Source organism: Ptiloglossa arizonensis, chromosome 6 (assembly GCF_051014685.1).
Source record: "Ptiloglossa arizonensis isolate GNS036 chromosome 6, iyPtiAriz1_principal, whole genome shotgun sequence".
Taxonomy (NCBI): domain Eukaryota; kingdom Metazoa; phylum Arthropoda; class Insecta; order Hymenoptera; family Colletidae; genus Ptiloglossa; species Ptiloglossa arizonensis.
In genome coordinates, this window is record NC_135053.1 from 16509380 (window position 1) to 16527980 (window position 18601).

Here is an 18601-nt window from a genome sequence, read left to right on the forward strand (position 1 = left end):
ACAATGGTTATAAAATTAAATCGGGGTTCCGTTCGAGGATTGCCGAAGAACAGATGGGTAAATCTGCTTTGGAAGCAAAAAGGAGACCAATCTTCTACTCGAAAGACCTACTTTCACGATCGTCATCTTATTATCAAAGAATACAACGAAAGTAGAATACCACAATTCATCGAAGACGAGTGAAAAATCCATAAGGAGAAATTTCCCAAACTATTCTCCCAATAAAATCCAAATTGAAGAACATCTTTCAGATTAATAAAGTATAGATTCTCTCTGGTCTACCGAGACCGCGATCGTTATAAAATTAAGACCACCTTTTGTGCATCATCAATGGATAAATCTGCATCAAAAGCAAAAAGAACAATCTCCTACTTTGGAGAGCTATTCCCACAATAGCCTACCCGTTATGAAAATTTCAACCGGAAATAGAGCGGCAATTTATTAAAGAAGAATGGAAATACCTACCGAGAGATATTTCTCGATCTATTCTCCCGCGTAAAATTGAAATCGAGCACAAGGGATGTTATCCGGGATACCAGAGGGTAACGGCTGGGAAAATATTTTTTAAAATATTAAATTTAAAAAATATAACGGCGAGAGATACCCGCGTGGAGGGTCGAGAAAATCGATCCGTGAACGACCACGGACACCTCGAACTCTGCCAAATATGTTCAGAGTTCTCCAGTCATCAGGAGTCTAGACAGGAGCCGTAGCTACTCGCTCGTCTTGCACGCTTCTCGATCGCGGAGTTGCACACGCGGTACTCGTCGAATCGCTACCAGTCGACCGCGTTTTTCCATTTTTTTCCTTTCTCCTTTTTTTTTCCAGCTCTGGATTTCTACGCGCTGCGTTCGAGAAGTAACACTTGTTGATCGGGCCCACGGACTATGATTTAACGAGCGAACGTGACAAGGAATTAATCAGCCGGCTCGGCTCGGCTCCGCTCGAAAACACGAGTGGCCGTGTTGAACTCGTTTCGAAGACACAGGGGGATCCGCTCCGACTGTGTCACGGACAAAACGGGGCCGCCATCGATCGTTCTCGGGGAACGTTACATAATATACGCGCGTGGTATATAGGGAAAATGGGGTGAATTACGAACACCGCTTCCGTCGTCAGCGATAGCCGAAAATTGTCACCGACTTTCCACCGAAATCAGCTGCTACTGTGCTGGCCACAGTCGCGCCAGTTTCATCCGAGAAACAAACTCGCCAGATTTTTGGTTTCTTCGACGGTGATGGGAATAGAGATCTAAAATTGAGAGTAATTCGAGAGAAAGAATAGTAATGCTAGAGAGAGGTATAAAAAGGGCAGTAATTCGAAAGAGAAAGAACTAAAGAGGACAATAATAGGTAAGAGAGGTCTAAGAAGGATAGTAATTCGAAAGAAAGATCTAAAAGGGACAGTAATGGGAGAGAGGTCTAAGAAGGATAATAATTGGAGAGAAAGATCTAAAAAGTAATCTAGGTTTTTAACCTTCGACTATATCCTTACCCTCGGTGCAGAGAGAAGTGCTGTTATCGATGGAGTAATTTCGAAGGGGTCAAGAGCGCACGAACTGTCACGCCAACTTCTCGGCACGAAGTACTGTCCGTCCTATACAAGAAGGCAAACGAATGTTTACATCTCCGTTGTGATTCACGGTCTAGCAGATCCCCCACCACCGTGCTATTCGCTACTGTCAATCTTCACCAGTAGCGACTGTCCGCGCGATGGTAGGGGTAGACTGTGAACTAAAGTGGGGATGTCAACATTTGTTTGTCTTCTTGTGAGGGACGAATAATAGAAAACTTTGAATACTAGTGACTTGAGAAGAAGAGACTTTCTTAGAGAAGGAAGAACGAGTTGAAGGAAGTCCTAGGTTGCGTAATGTTATCCATGATTAACATATTGGAGAAACTTTGGAAAACACGACCTATATGATGGCTCTGGGCCAAGTGTCGTGAACAGCTGGAAAAATAAATTAAGGAGTGGGGGAATTATGAATACTATTGCACCTATGAATACTATCATACCTATTCTTCCAATACAATAGAACACCTGCTACTTATCCCAACCTGTCCACGCTCCATCTACTCTTTACACATGGGTTTCGACTTATTTTTCTGGCTACGTTAATCACGGTCTTCTTTACCACTACGTAGCCAGATCCTCCAGGAACAAAATCCTATTCGTTAGGCAGTGCAACCAGGATTGATTCCCTGCTCTGACTCAGCTTTCGTGCCATTGACTGAAACAAGGGTATACTCGACCCAACGAGACGAGTCAGTGAAGAAAAACAAACGTTCCTGTGGTATTCGTGCGATAGAAGGAGACACGTGAGTTTGGTCTTGTCTCGCTCGTGCGTCGACCGTATGCATTTGTTTACATCTACTGACTCGTCTCATTGGAATGCGGGAACCAGACTCGGAGACTCCACTCGGTGATATAAGAGGAGTTCCAGCCAACCACTGTACGGTAGCAGAGAACCTGGCATCCCTGAATGCAACATCGTAATGCTTACTAAACTTTCGCACGCGTCCTACGAACAATCAACCCCCCACAAAATAGCTACATGACTCTGAGACACCAGCCACGGTCGTCTAGGGTTCTTTTATCCTTTTTTCATAGGTTAGGTTGACGGTGATTAAAAATTCCAATAAGAAGGTCCACAACTATGAAAACTATATTCGTAGAATAATAATATTCGTATAAGTGCAACTGAACGGGAGAAGAAATACTTGTATAAGTGCAACTGAACGGGAAAAGAAATACTCGTATAAGTGCAACTGAGCGGGAAAAGAAATACTCGTATAAGTGCAACTGAGCGGGAAAAGAAATACTCGTATAAGTGCAACTGAACGGGAAAACAGAAACGTTCAAGACACGAGGATCGATGGAAACGATCGATCGTACCAATTTGTTTCCCAACGAGGTTTTTCTACAATATAAAATATAATACATTGTGAAATTACAATAAGATCTAGATTCGTCAAGTGGTTATATACGACATTTCGATTTTCGTCCATTGCTTGTGACGCCACGGAGCGCGCAGATACCGCTCCGTTAGTATAATTACCGATGGAATCGGTCTAATTTCTCATGGGCTTGTTCAGGGTGGACGCGATCGGTGGAAATCGGAAATACTCGTGGACACGATTAATTTCACGCCAGCCAGAAACGCGACCGCCCCACGATATTTTACTCGACGACTCGGGGGTCCGAGAGCGCCCCCAGGAAACGGACGTCGTGGACAAACGACCGGGATGACATCTTGACGAATCGATCATCGAAGGCGTTTCTTATCGCGTCTCCCTTCTCCGGAAGGGTTGGCGACCAGGGTCACCCAGGGTCTCCACTGAAGAAGTTGAAGGTGAAAAGTCGACCTGGCGATCTCTCGCGTGAGATTTCGGGCCGAGATTTCAACGCGACGTAACGTTGCGCACGACACGATCCGAAGAGCACGGAGGGGGTGGAGGGGGAAGAGGGGACAGTAGCGAGGGAAAGGGGGGAGGACTCGAAAGAGAAAAGGACGCGAAAATTGGACCGAACAAATTGAAACCGGGAGGCAGTCCACGCTGGAGATAAAAATCGCTACCTACCCCGCTTTCAAGGCACATTGCGGCGGTACCGATTTTGTCGCTCGAATGCGGGAATTAGATACGATCTCGATCGATGAATTATTAATTGACGTTATCGTACGATCACCGAAGAACTGTAGAAGAGAGGTGACACGAATGGGACAGTTTTGCACGAGATAAAATAAATTTCAAAGTAAATAACCATTTTAATTTGTACCGGTAGAAAACGATCAATTATTTCGTTATAACGCACGGTACGAGTAAATTTCTTCATTGGCTTAATTTTTTACTTTTCAAAGAGACGCATTCAGTCTCGTTTGTAAATCGATCGTATCGAATGGGACGATGTAATGGAACGCGATAATACCGGCATTAATCGTATAATTAATGCTCCTTTGTACATCGCGATTATAATGTAATTGAATACCTTTTATTAAATTGCGTAAAAATCGCAATCGTGCCGCGCTGATATTCACAAGTGAACTCGTATATTCGAAATCGGTGACAGAAATGAGAAAATAACTCGAATACTGACATACTCGGCGATTCATTTCGAAGATCAAGGATATCGTAACTATTATATTATTTAATAACATAATGACCAAGAACAAGGGTCAGGTCTGGGATCGAAAATATCGTGACTATATTATCTAATGACAACGAGCAAAAAAAGAGGTTACGTAATCTCTCCCCTGCGTGCAACTTTACCCCCTCTCTACAACGGGTGATCGTACATTACGAAGTAAAGTCCACCATCTTGAAAAGTAACCAAAACCCTCTCCATTTGCACGATTGGAAGACGCGTGGAGGTCGAATTCTCTAAATCGCGTCGATTCGCTGCGATTCACCGCTGGAAAATGTGTTTTCTAATCGTTTCCTTCGAGTTTCCAGCCGGGTATTTAACAAAACCTCGATGTACACATTCGTAGAAATCGTTCGGAACGGGAGTGCCCGGGCCGGTGGTGGTCGTCGACCGCGAGCGAGAGCGTCGAAAGCTGGAAATTTCCCGACCGCGGAGAATTTCAGTTTGAAATGCTCGCCAGATTCTGTCGGGGTTTCAGAATGGCCGCGTATCATCCCTGACGCGCGGACAGAATGATAAAAGGCGTAACTTTATAGTTGTTGGAGCTCGAATGGGGGATGGAGTCGCGATATACCCGTGACTTTTTCTCCACCGACGTAGCTCATTCTCGCGGATGAATCGAACCGTGGAGAACCTCCACGCTGGGGGAACCGCACGGATTGTTGTTCTCCCGCGTTGTATCCGGGACAAGAGGAGGGGGTTGGAGGATTTTTCGCGAGAACGGCCACGGCACGCGTGAACGTCGGGTTAACTGAAATTCCCCTTCCCTTGGACGGAAGACAGAGGGAAACTTAAACTCGTCCCCGCAGACGCGGAACGCTCGCAATTTCGGAAGTTGTCCCCCCTTGGTGACGAGTTTCTTCGGGACACGCGACGTATAATTAAAATGGAGCCGGGTAGCGTCGAGACGCGAACCTGCGTAAACCCTTCGCGGAGGAAACTAGTGTTCGAATAAATGGAGGCGGTGGACCAATCAACGATCTCGAGTCACCGTTTCATTCCGATCCGATTACCCTCGTTTCGAGTCGCTCGGAACACTCGGTTCGAAGTCACGGTACGATACGATCGATATAATTCTTGAGAACTCTCTGTATCGCGTTTGGAACACTTCGCGCGCCAAGAATCGTGTCTCCTCGCATTTTCTTACGAGAAGTCACCAGAGAGAGGGTAAACCTACGAACGATTTCGAGCGACCGCTTGATTCTGATCCGATTACCCCCGTTTCGAGTCGCTCGGAACACTCGGTTCAAAGTCGTGGTACGATACGGTCGATACAATTCTTCAAAACTCTCCGTACCGCGTTTAGAATAATTCGCGCGCCAAGAATCGTGTTTCCTAGCATTTTTCTACGAATTGTCACGGGAGAATTGATCAATTTCGAAGAACCGATCACCCTCGTTTCGAGTCACTCGGAACACTCGGTTCAAAGTCGTGGTACGATACGGTCGATACAATTCTTCAAAACTATCTGTACCGCGTTTAGAATAATTCACGCGCCAAGAATCGTGTTTCCTAGCATTTTTCTACGAATTGTCACGGGAGAATTGATCAATTTCGAAGAACCGATCACCCTCGTTTCGAGTTACTCGGAATACTCGGTTCAAAGTCGTGTTACGATAACACGATATCGTTCTATCGTCGATATGATTCTTGGAAACCCTCTGTATCGTATTTGGAAACCGTCGCGCGTCAAAGATCATATTTGAATCGTATTTGAAAAATTCGTACGAAAAGTCACAGGGGAGGGGGATCAATCAACGACCTCACGGAGATCGGACGACTCGGCAATCAATCGGGTGCCATGTCTCGATGAATTCTCGGAACTCGTACGAAGTTCCACGAACGAGTGTCGCGAAGTTTAAGAGCAGAGATCGTAGTTCAGAGTCGGTATGGTACGTCGATCGTGACGGTGAACGGTTATAGTCGGATCAAAATCAACGCGGTATTCGAGGCCACTTGAATGTGAATATGCCAGAAGATTTACGCGACGTATCACGAGAGGGGAGGGGGGATAACCCAATCAACGGCCTTGAGCAACCGCTTGATTTTGATCCGATTATTCTCCTTTCCGTTTGGTTCGAAGGGTCACGGTTGACGCGAGTCGATATCGTCCTTGAACCTGATGCCTCCTTCGGGTCTCTACTGACCCATCGCGTCCTCACGATTTATCGTTTTTGTACAATCGTGACTATTATCAGCTTGTTCGGAAAGTCATTTCGATTTTTTTTTTTTGTGATAATGAAACACGATTTTTTTAGAGTGTATAAACATTTTACAAAATTATATATTCTCCATTTTGGAAAACGAAATGACTTTTCGAACTACCCAATATTACACAGGCGATTGGTCTTGTGTTTTCTCGAGTCCTTTTAACTAGTCGTATACTAGCATGTTTCTTAATATAAAAATTTGAAAAGTGTTCATAAGTGTTCTCTACGTACACCGTGGACCGAAATTCGTGATGCAGATGAGGTTAGGGAGATTCTACGACTCGAGATAAAACGAAAGTATGGAATAAGTAAATTACACCGAAGAGATTTATTCGCAGTTCGTTACTGTATCGTAAAATTGAGAATGTACTTTTGGGAGTTAAGAATACCTTAGGATTAAAAAGACATGTCACATTCGAAATCTCTCATGCTCCAAAAAATCAGGTTTCCTCGAATTTTCCTACGATCGTGAATCATACGAAAACCCAATCAACGACTTCGAGCGACTGTTCGATTCTGAATCGATCACCCCGGTTTCAAGTCGCTCTGAATATTCGGTTTAAAGTCATGGTACACTAGCACGAGTCGTTCTACCGTCGATAAATTTCTCAAAAACTCTCTGTTACTCTATTTAAAATTCCTCGCGCGTCAAAAATCGTTTCCTCGAATTTTCCTACGATCGTGAATCATATAAAAAAAATTCACGCAAGAAGTCACGAAGAAAGAGTAACCCAATCACCGACCTCGAGCAACCATTTCATTCTGTATCGATCACCCCTGTTTCAAGTCGCTCGGACCGGTCGCTTGGAAGATCGCGCTATAGTAACACCCTCAATCGTATCGATACGGTTCTTAAACGCGTATCGACAATTGAGAAGACCGCATTTAGAATCTCTTCCACTCGGTACACACCCGTGTTTCCACAAATTTCCTTGCGTACGATTCTCTCTCTCTCTCTCACACACTCTCCCTCTCTTCACGTCGCGAACAGTGACCGTCCCTCGCTAGAAGCTTGTCGAGAGAAAATTAATCGTCATCGTCCGTTCGAAACAAGCGTCCTCGTGAAGATAAAGAAGCGACCGGCGGGTACACGCCGAACGATAAATCACGCAAAATGGCTCGGGGACGAGGGGTGAAAAAAATCGTTACGCGAATTGAAAAGGTTCAAAAACAGACGAGAAACTCCGCCGGTAAACGATCATGCGGTTCTTGACTGACCAGCATACCGCGATTTCGCTACGGAGGAGGAAGAGGAAGAGGAGGTGGAGGAGGAGGGTTGAAAAGGGGAGAGGGAGAGAAGCTTTTTATCGGAGACCCTCGCCATAATTAATCACCGGTTAATTAACGTGGAAAATCCCGAACGAAGGGAAAAGAAGCGGCGAGGGTCGCTGGATAAGGCGCGCGCGCACGTAATCCGAACGTATGCTACCCCGTCGCTCACGAGTCCACCATGGAAACGTGGGATTTCGAAAAATTGCGGTCCGTGTTTTCTTTAATTTTTGTTTGGCTTTTCCACCGGTCCGCCCTGAACGTTTGCTTTTTTTTTTCTTTTTTATATCAGCGCCACTCCCTCCCTCCTCACCGTTAACGACTCGGGACACGGCCAGAAAATCGAGGATTAGACGACTGGGAAAACTGGTGAAAGTAGCGATCGTCATTACGGAACAGCGGATTATTTCGATGCTCGTTCGCGGGTTGAAAGTATTGGGTTGTTCGGAAAGTCATTTCGTTTCTTTTTCCTTTTTTTGGTGAAAATGGAATACGATTTTTTTAGAGTGTATAAATATTTTAGTAAATTTTAATATTTCGCTACGGAGCATTTGTGACGAAATCTGATAGCTGCGAACGGAGCGAATTACTGAGCAGTTGACACTGAGATACGGAATGCTACGAAGTAAATGGAAGTCGTTTCTTGTTCTCGAAATTTCACAATGATATTTATTATATTTGGTAATATCATTTTAGTTTATAAAATATAAAACTTTATAATCATAATTTACTTTTTTATATTATAATACTCATATAATATTTTTTAATACAATGTAACGATATTATTAAAGTATTTAAAGCCAAACACAATATTGACAAAAGTATCTCGTGTAAAGTATGAAATAAAAGTGTATATTGTATGATCGTATATATACGCTGTTTGTACCTGAGGAACCATTTTCCCGAGCGTATATATACGCCCTTCGTACCTCAGCGACGACTTTACCAGAACGTGTATATACGTTTTTCATACCTCAGCGACCATTTTTCAAGAACGTACATATACGCTCTTCGTACCTCAGCAACCAGTTTTCCAGAACGTATATACACGTTTTTCGTACCTCAGCGACCATTTTTCCAGAACGTATATATGCGTTCTTCCTACATCAGCGGCCACTTTTCCAGAGCGTATATATACGCTCTTCATACTTGAGTTACCACTTTTCCAGAGCGTATATATGCGACCTTCGTACCTCAGCGACCACTTTTCCAGAACGTATATATACGTTTTTCGTACCTCAGCGACCACTTTTCCCGAGCGTACATATACGCTCTCCGTATACGAATAGTCATTCTTCGAAGCCGTATATATACGCCCGCCGGAGCGAAAGGGTTAAATTATATATTCTCCATTTTGGAAAACGAAACGACTTTCCGAACAACCCAATAGTTTATTGAAAAACGCGCCAAGATTTCTCGTCGTGCCCCTCCACTTCCATCGAGCACCTCCCCCCTCCCCTGATACCTTTTGGAAAAGAAATTCGCAAATCCGATACGATTATCGTCGAGAGAAATATTTCTTCGATATAAATGCTCCGGAGAGACAATGAGACAAAGAGAGAGAGAGAGAGAGAGAGAGAGAGAGAGAGAGAGAGAGAGAGAGAGAGAGTCTCGCCGTCCAAAGAATCGCTGTATTAAAGGGATCAAAGAAAGGGAATCCGAGAGCAAGAAATTTAATGGCGCCTTTGTCGCGAGTAATTCGAGGCAAGGCGATAACCCGATTAGTCTCGAGTGACTGTTAAATGCGCCCGAACCACGCTTACGTTTTTACGTCAGTTTCCGACACGGTTGCTGAAACGTAAAATCCTACACTGCGGAGACCCGTACAGCGAGTGCTTCTTCAATTCTCTACCTGGAGCTAATCGAATAAAACCAATTAACCGTCGCGCTGTCTGGACGAGTTTCGTCCGTGGACGGTTTTTCGACGACAAACGTGTACGCGCGTAGTCCGTCTCGCGTCAATTGGGAGCGAACGTAAATAATTCCTTTTATCGTGAACCACGGAGCCGATCGTTCCAACGAGTTTCGACGAGAGACGTCGAGAAACGACGATCGTTCGCTACGGACCGATTCCCGTTAACGAACACGCCCAAGGTACCGTGGAATCTTATTTACAAATTGTCCACGATGCGCGCAACGATGACGAGGCGAACATCGCAGATCCATCGGCTCGTATCCGTGCGATGTAACGCGCGATTAGTCTCGAAAACGCGGGCCGTGGCTGACGAAACGTACGCGCTCGAAATAGCAATCGCGGCTGCGAAAGATTCGAGATCCAACGGGCGTTATCTGTCACGCGTTATCGCGCCGCGAACGCGATAAGCAGTTCGCCGTCGCGACACGGAGAAAGCACCAACGTGGGACGGTGGAACGAAAGAGGGGAAACGAGAGACGCTGATTTCATCGCGCGAGAACACGTAACCGCCCTCGTGGATCGACTCGGGGAAACATCCGCGTTTTCCGTCGATCGAACCTTGCGTTTCAATTCGATTGAACCGACGAGCTTTCGCGGCGATACGAACACGTTACCGCGCTCTCTGGCGGTTCTGTCGCGCACCGACCGCGGAAGTTTGCACCGAAACGTAGCTCGATACGAGGAACGTTTACGCGGTGCGTGTGTTACGCGCGACGTACGAACAACAGCGGCGGCCGATCGTTGAATAAGAGAGGGAAATCCGTTGGTCGAACGAGAGTCGCGCACCGCGAGCTTAAAGGCGCGCTTAAAGGTGCAAGGGCAAATCGATTCGGCGCACGCGAAAAATGGAACAGAAACGAGAACCCGATAACGGGCGCCCCGTACAAATATAAATTTGTTGCTCGACGAAACTTCGTCCTCGCTCGCTTCCCGTCTACCGAGAGCGACCGAGCGAGCGAGACAGGGCACGGAGAGGCACGCGGGCGAAACGAAGACGGAGAGGTGAGGCAACGCGCGTCCCAAGACGGCAAAAGACCGACTGAAAAGCACGCGAGGGAGGGAGCAGCCAGCACCACTTGTACGGTGGGGGATACAGTTTGCCGTGCAGCAACAGACCGAGCGCCGTGGCGCGACTCGGCAAGCGGACGGGGCGGGGGAGGGGAATCTTGATCGGCGGTGGGGAAACTCGTCGGAGAGGGGGTACTCGTGTCGCGCGATAACCGACGCGAGGTGCAAACCAGCCGCGAATTCGAAAGGCGGCCAGTTGCTGTTCGCGCGTCGTCAGCGTCGCGTCGCGAGTATACCGGGCCGGGATATCGAGGTAAAGCGCTCATCTCTCGCGTTAGATATTTAAGTATTCCAACCGCGACACCGTCGTCGTCCCTGTCTTCTACCCTCCGCGATCTCCTTCATCCCCGTCGAGGAACAGTGTTTACCGAGAGGGAACTCGAGATCGAAAGAGGTGGAAAGAAAAAAAGAAAACCAAAAAAAAAAAAAACAAAAACACAAATACAAAAAAAGCACACAACGAAAAGGGTCGTATACGGGAAAGTGATCGGTCGCTGGGCAACAGTGGAAAGTTCGAGCCGTGGATCTCACGCGAAAGGTTACGGGAGGCGTTCGATCTCCGCGTTCCACGGAGAGGACCGGCGGAGTCGTTTACACGGTGTTCTCCCCGTATATATACACCGCGTTACGAAGAGAACGCTCGACCTTCCGAACGAGCCACGGGGATCATCCTCGGTCGATCGTTGCGTAACCGTTGTACGCCGCGAACGTGACAGCGGCGGTAAACGACGCGGATGTATATCTATCTACTCTCGCACCGCGGATCGTCGCGGATACGTCGACGAGGATTTAACTTCCCCCCTCGGTTCCGAGCGAACGGTGGGTGTGACTGTCGCGGGAGGCGCGTCATCGGCGATCGAGTCGCGGACACTCGTTGTTGTTCGTCGACCACCGGCGGCGTCGTTGTAGTCGCGAGAAAAAAAAATTATCATCGTCGCGCTACCGATCCCGCGCGGAGGACACAGTGGCGTAGTATACCCGCCTCGGTAGATCGGTGTCGGATAATCCTCGGTGTAACGCATGATTTCCCACGTGGCACGTAGGTACGTGCGTGTGGCCCGCGTGCCGCTTTGCGTGTGACCAGCCGTGACTCGTCTTCTGCGAAAACCTGCTCCGGCGCGGCCCATCGCGGTACATCGTCGATTAAATTAACCGCTCATTGTCGCGCGCGTCCCCCACCCCTGTCTCTCCTCACCGTCGGTCGGTCTCGCCGCGCTCGCGAGCCGCGTACCATTTTCCAGCTACGTCTCCGTAGAAACGCATTCTCCGAGCAATAAACGTGTCACGAGGAAGGCCCCCGGTATCGTAATTGTTTGCGCCAGACGCGCGCGCCGTGGCGGCTCGCAGCTGTCGATCCACGGGACGTTCCGGGAACATTTTTCTTCGACGGTCGCAGCTGCACGAACATCGAGTGCCTCGAGGAAGATCGATTCTCGATGCGAACGACGAAGATTCTCAGCTCCGTCGATCGCGCGGCTCCTTGGGTCTCCACGCTTCCGTTTCGCTCGCTCGAAATTTCGACCGTAACGATCGAACGTGTTTTTTTTTTGTTTTCTCTTTTTTTTCGTTTTCTTTTTGTTTTTTTCTTTCTCTCCCCGCGAAACGGAACGCGCTCGCGCGGTAAATCGACTCAGCTCGATGCACGCGCTTTATCGCGCGTAACGATTTGTCTGAGAGCGTAATTTCTCGACAGGTTCGCGCGCGCAAATAAAAATAACGATCGTAACGACCGACACCACCTCCCCCCCTCGCCCGTCTATTTCTCCCGGCGCACAATACACCGTGTCCAATGGAAAATCTGTTTCCGCGGTGGAACACGATTCGTATAATCGGGGAACAATTAAACTGGGTCAATTTCGGAACAATAACCACTTATCGCGGATTAATGTATTCGAGACGGCTGTACCGCCGCTCGCGAGCTGTATTGTATTAATCGGGATCTGATAATACGGGCAATGGATCCTCGAAATAATCTTCCTTCCCCCGGCGTGCCCGTCGACCGACCGGTTTCATTGTCACTGTCATCCGAGACGCCGATAAAAACGCGTGGTACGTTCACGATAAATATTTAAATCGTTCCTCGTGCGACGCGTGATTAGAGTCACTTCGTGGACGATTTATCGCGCGTGGAGTGGCGATTCGATCGACGGTTCCGCGATATAAATAAACGCGAGGGTCCATCGATCGCGTTCTTTTCGACGATCGATCCGCGTCGAGCGATAACGGGAAAATCCCTCCGTGTGTTGTTCGTAACGCTTTTGTCGTAACGCGAGACGATAGATCATTTTACGGGACACGTACAATGTCCGTTAGTTTTTCGATAATGGTCCCTTTCGTATTCAAATTCTCAAGGAACGTGTCACCGACGCTCGTGCATCGAGATGCACGAGTTTCCGACAGTGTCGTGGGAAACATAATCGCTCTTTCGACGTACGTTCGCGAAATTAAAACCGTCACGGTGACCCGGATCGTTGCGTCGTTTCACGGCTGGAATATTGCGCTCGTACGATAACAATGGTTCTCGATGATAATCCTCTTGCGTTGAAAATAACGATTCGCGTCGTCGACGACACCGATGTAACGGTAAATATACGTTCAAGAACGAGGAACAAACTCTCACCGAACGCTCAGTGATCTCGTTATCGAAAGAAATTCGCAAATCGAGCTAATGACGAAACCGGTTGCGTTTACGCGGTCAGTTGCTACGGCAACTCGTCGAACTCGTCGATTAATTATTCTTCTCGCATCTTCTCGCTCGTGCAATCTCCCGTGGGATGAATCGTTGCCACCGTGGTCTCTATTAGGGCTCCTTTCATCCGAGAAACACACCCTCCGCCCTTTTTCTCGATCGACCTCTACCCCGCACGTCCGGATGTATCGGAACAGAAGCTCGCCGCGTGATTGGGGGATTAAGCGTTGTCCCGCGAGCTTACCGGGAAGAGTTCGACTTCCGAGATATCCGATCTTAATCCTCCGCGTAAGAAACTTTCGCAACCTGCCCTCAAACCCCCTCGATCGAAACGGTGGTAAGGAAAGGGGTGGCCGAGAGACTTCGCCGTTATCGCCGTCTGGAAATTGCGCGACCGCTTCGACGATAACCTTGAGGGGAGGATAAAAGGTCGTGAAATAAAGAGGAAACAACACGGGAGGAGAGGAGTAGATTCTCATTCGATTTTCACGAGACCCCTGAATACGTATCCCGACGAAGCGTAACGCGCGCGTATAAACCGAACCTGGAAAGCTGTCACTTGGATTAAAGGAGATGTACCGTGCGTGTATCGCTCTGTGACACCTATTCGTTAGTCACCTGCTCCGAATAGTACTCGTTCACTTTCTTAATCACTCGTTCCACTAACACTTACAACTTTCTCACTCGCTCCAAATAGTACTTGTAACTTTTTCGTCATTCGTCACTTCTTTGTCGCTCCCTTTTCTTAATTACTCGATCAAACCATTCCTCGTGACATCTTCGGAAAAGAATACGCTACTCAACATAGCAAGTTGATCTGCGATTAAATCCACATTTCTTCAAGGCACTATGCGCAACGACGTGTCCACAGTGCTGTCGGTGTGCAACTGACAAACAGGGCGCAAACTGTGTTCGTCAGTAGTGCGGAAATCTTTGCAAACAGTGAACCGCGAACACAATTTGCTCAGACGGTATCGAAGGCCCTTCTCTCAATTTTTGCTCGTTCGTGAGCCTTCCAAAGTCCCCGGAAACCTCCTAAACAATACGATTCGCAACTCCCTTGAATTCCTTCGGTCGACGTCATTCCAATCTGCCGGTAGTACCCACTTCCCGGCGACAAAGTGTTCGAACTGCGCGACGTAGGGTTGAAAGCGACGCGGATGGAGGTGGAAGAGGAAGAGTCACGTAATAGGAAGCGATTTACTCGTGCGTCTCGGTCGTTGTCGCGTGTCGAAGAACGAACGGAGCGTGGAACGTCCGGGGGGACGCGTGCTGCCGCGACTCCTAGGGATAGCAAATGGCTCGGAATCCGAATATATGAATATCCATTAACGAGGCGTAAATCAACCGGAGCGAAATGTTTAATCAGCCGACCGCGCGAATCGCTCGCGGACGAGGTCGAATAATTTGTGTACGTTCTGACCGACCCCCCCTCCCTTCGACGGGCAACCCTCTCCTCGCTCTTTCACCCTTGTCCAGACCCGACTCGACGGCCCCATCGATTTGACCATCGACTATGCCCGTTTCGTTTTTCTCGTTACGTATGTGCGTCGTCCTTCGTCTCTCTCCATTTCATTTTCTCCCCTCTCTTTCTCTCTCTTTCTCTCTCTCTATGGTCTCCGCTCACGTTCTCTCCCGTCGCGGTTCGTTTGTTCGTTAGTTGTTCTAGTTGTGTCGCCCAGAAACCAATGTCTGGTGTGCGCCCGGTGGCCAATTAATCGCTCACGGTCGGTCGCACTCGTGCTCGGTGTGTTGATCGGCTCTGGAGTGAGGGGCGAGGGAGGGGGGGACAAATGCGAATACTCGGGCCCGGAAATGCGATGCATCGGGCCACAGACGTAGGGGGGAAAAGCGTATCGATTCGGAAGATAAAACCGGTTGCTCGGTATTTTTTGCTCTCTGGTTTCTTTTTTTTTTCTCTCTCTCTCTCCTACCCCCTCCACCGGTCGGATTTTCCCGATGCGTCGTAATTCCACCGAAAGAAACGCGCACCCGTTCGTGAATATCGTTCGTCCTCGAGTTCATCCCTGCCCCCATGACTCGATCGAAGGAAAAACTTATCTTTCTCTCTATCTTTCTCTCTTTCGAGGTGTCCGTTGAACGAACGCGCAAACATAATTACGTTTATCGCTCGGGTGAGAGGAGGGGTGTGGCTAACGAAGATCTTGTCAGTCGACGTAACGACGCGTTAAAAATCTTTTAATTCGTCGAAGGCGCGGCACAATCGGCCCCGTAGAGCAACGATCAAGCCAGAGGTGGTGGGGGACAGGGGCTTGGACGCTCGTTAGATTAATCAACGCGCGACTACTGCTCGACCGTCGAGTTTTTGATATCGCCGAAAGCGGGAGGGTCGAAGGAGGAAAGACGGGGGGGGGGGGTACTCGCCCGGGGGACGAAAGGACCGGAAGAAATTAAGAGCAGCGCGCGTCAGGGAGGAGAAGTCGAGCGCGAGGAAAAATTCTTCTCGAGAGTCCCTCTCGAATTGGGCCGGCTTTCATTCGCGCCTCCACTCTTTTCACCATTGATGCGCTTTTTCTCTTCGGCGATCCCCCTCCCCCCATCTCTCGACCAATGGAAACTTAATTCATTAAAATCGCGAGCTGCGTCTCGTCCGGGTGGAACTTTCTTTGTTTCCGTCCCCGAATCGACTCCGCGGGAGCGTTTTCTTGTCCGGGTAACACACCTGTGTGTTCGATCGCGGTTCGCGAGAGATTTCTTTTTTATTTAATGGAAAAGTTCGCGCGAGTAGAGGGAGGGAACGAATCGATGGCCTCCGTGCTCACCCGGGAACGAGGAACGCCTTTTTCTTTCTTTTCTCCTTTCTGCGTGCCGGTTAAACGCGCTGCAATATTTAAAAGGCGACCGCATTGGCGGACACGCGATGCTTGTAACAATGTCCACGACACGTGCGTACCCGCTACCGACCCCTGAGAGCGCCGCGGAATCGAGGTCTTCGAGAACGTTTTCGGAGAGTAGCAACTGACCTCGTTAACGCGCGTCCAGATCCACCGAGTTGCATCCACCGCGTTTTGCACTCTGTGTTCCTATCGAGACTGGTGTCGTCGCTGGATACTATCGACGCGATTTTCAAAGAAGGGAATACGTTCTCGAAGGATTCCAACGAGTGTTTCTAACGTTAGAAATTCACGAACGAGTCGAAAAGGACGAGGAACTTTCGAAGATCGCTCGGTGGGTGATTCTCGACGCGTGTCGCTCGTCACGGATCCTGGTGTTGGAAATAATCTCGGTCGACGATTTTTCAAAGTGCATTCACCACGCAACGTCCCTTCGCCAGAAGCCATCCGGATCAACCGAGTTACAGTCCTCTAATTAAACCGAGTCCATTTCCCACGGTCAACGTTTTCCTCTCGAGTACTCGTCGTGGACGTATTCGACGATAGTTCTCGACCGAAACTTACCTAATCCGCGAAACGCTATAATCGAGCATCGGAACGGACACTGCCAGCACACTACCTAATCCGTTCCCTGTCTCCGTAAACGACTCGCCTAGCCGGGAACTTTTCGTCGATAGTGTGAATCCCCGGTGAAAACTAATTTGGAATTAAATTTCGCGCGAGGTTCTCTCCAGCGATTCGAAGCTCACTGGAAAAGTGGCCGGTGCCAAGGATACGTGACAGATCTCCGTATTGGACGCAAAAGACGCTCCGGGGATTTCACGGCTCGCGATGTTGCGCGAGCCCGAGAAGACAACGATGAAATATTCGTACCGTGATCCGCGCTTTATATTCCTCCGCGAGCGTGCAACGCGATTCCGGAGAATCGGCGTCGCTCCACGAGGAGCAAAGTGTCCGACCCCTGGTGTCTCTTCCGGCTTGTGATTCATTATTCTTCCACGATCGAAACTATCGCAACAGATGCGTTTCTTTTGTATCTCTTCTCGGGTCTTTCTCGACCCGTAGACGCGTTACTCTTTCACGATCAAGGCTATCGCACTTGACTCTCCTCTCGTGTCGTAAAGTTGAGAAGCTTCCTCTGGGTCTTTCTTGACCCCCGGCAGGTCACCCTTCCACGATCGAAACAATCACAAACTTCGACCCCGTATTCCCCGACTCGTGTTTCCAATGTTAAAACCACCGAGTTCCTCCTGGCGCGCATTGAGGACATTTTTTTACCCAAAGACCTCGAGTGCACGGAACGCATTAAGGTTAACTTCGCGGAGTGTGTATCTCGAGTGCGAGCAGCCTCGAAGGGCGTGCACACACGTGGCTTTCGAGAAGAAACTCCTCGTGCGCGACGTCCCCGAAAGCGACCCCGCTCCGCTCGTTCGTGGCGGAATATCGTAACTTTCGCGTAAAAATCGAGCGAATTTTCTCGCGGGACACGTAAAGTGGGACGCGAGCGTCGCTCGGTACGATAAACCGATCCGAACTCCGCGACAAAGTTCTCCGATAGCGGGCAATTAGTCACGCGAGAGTACACAATCGAGAAGGAAGCCTATTGTCGCGAGAGAGATTAGCGTTCGCGAACGAGATCGAGAATTTTCCATCGAGACGACACTTTTCCGTGAACGGGACGTTTCACAGTCGGGCGCGAAAAATCGTCGCTTGCGAGTCGCTCGATGTCACCGACGAGGCGAGAGAAAAAAGAAAGAAATAAAAAAAAAAATACGTCGGGATCAGTTTACAGAGTGGGAAGCGAAGCTGGTGGGAGAAAATTCGCAAAGTGACAAGAACGCGGTTCGAACTTTTCTCGCCGATGAGAAAACCCTTCCAGTTGCGAAACGAAATCGTTCGAATCTGTTTCGAGTGCGTATGAGTGAAATCGTTGGAATAATATCGCGACGCGTCACCGAAACGACACAAACTCCGTTCGATGTCCCGAATCGACGAGAGAACGCTTCCAACGGGACGAAAGAAATCGTTAGAATCAGCCCGGAGATCGGGGAGGGGATAGGCGTCGTGAAAAAGGACGGTCCGTGGAATCTGACCATTTTTCTGTCGTTCCAGCAAGAGAGAGGGGCTTCGGACAACGCACGAGACGTGGAATAGAAATTCGTGAAGCCGTTCGTGATGTTCGACGTGGATGCGCGGCATCGTGGACACAATTGGATGTTTCCGCTCGAACGGGGAAGAATAACGACGAGAACGACCACGACGACGACGACGACGACGACGACGACGACGACGAGAACGACAACGACGACGATGACGTCGTCGTAGTCGACGAACGGTCACACGGTCTTGGGCGCGAAGCGAGCCCGCGGTCACAGGCGACACGGATGCAGCCACGGGAATTCGTCCGCGAGGGTCACGTGACGGCGATCGTGACGGCGATATGATCGACAGA

At 48.8% G+C, this 18601-nt stretch overlaps 2 protein-coding genes across 4 annotated transcripts in view; one reads left to right on the plus strand and one right to left on the minus strand.

The window, feature by feature from the left end:
* The window catches only part of LOC143148688 (uncharacterized), a 189340-nt gene extending 170745 nt beyond the window's left edge, over positions 1 to 18595 (plus strand). The window contains exons 1-2 of one of the 3 annotated variants that reach the window (XR_012992565.1): positions 10760 to 10858; positions 18262 to 18400. Coding sequence is in view for 1 of the 3 variants with exons in the window: in XM_076315273.1 (XP_076171388.1) it covers positions 11340 to 11424; positions 18262 to 18593 (417 nt within the window). In the remaining 2 variants the exon portion in view is untranslated. Of the gene's footprint in view, positions 1 to 10759; positions 10859 to 11042; positions 11425 to 18261 lie in introns of those variants that run through there. The other 2 variants (XM_076315273.1, XR_012992566.1) reach the window with 2 other exon arrangements.
* Positions 1 to 18601, minus strand: part of Hiw (MYC binding protein highwire) — a 476677-nt gene that overhangs the window by 432441 nt on the left and 25635 nt on the right. The gene's annotated exons all lie outside the window — the stretch shown is intronic.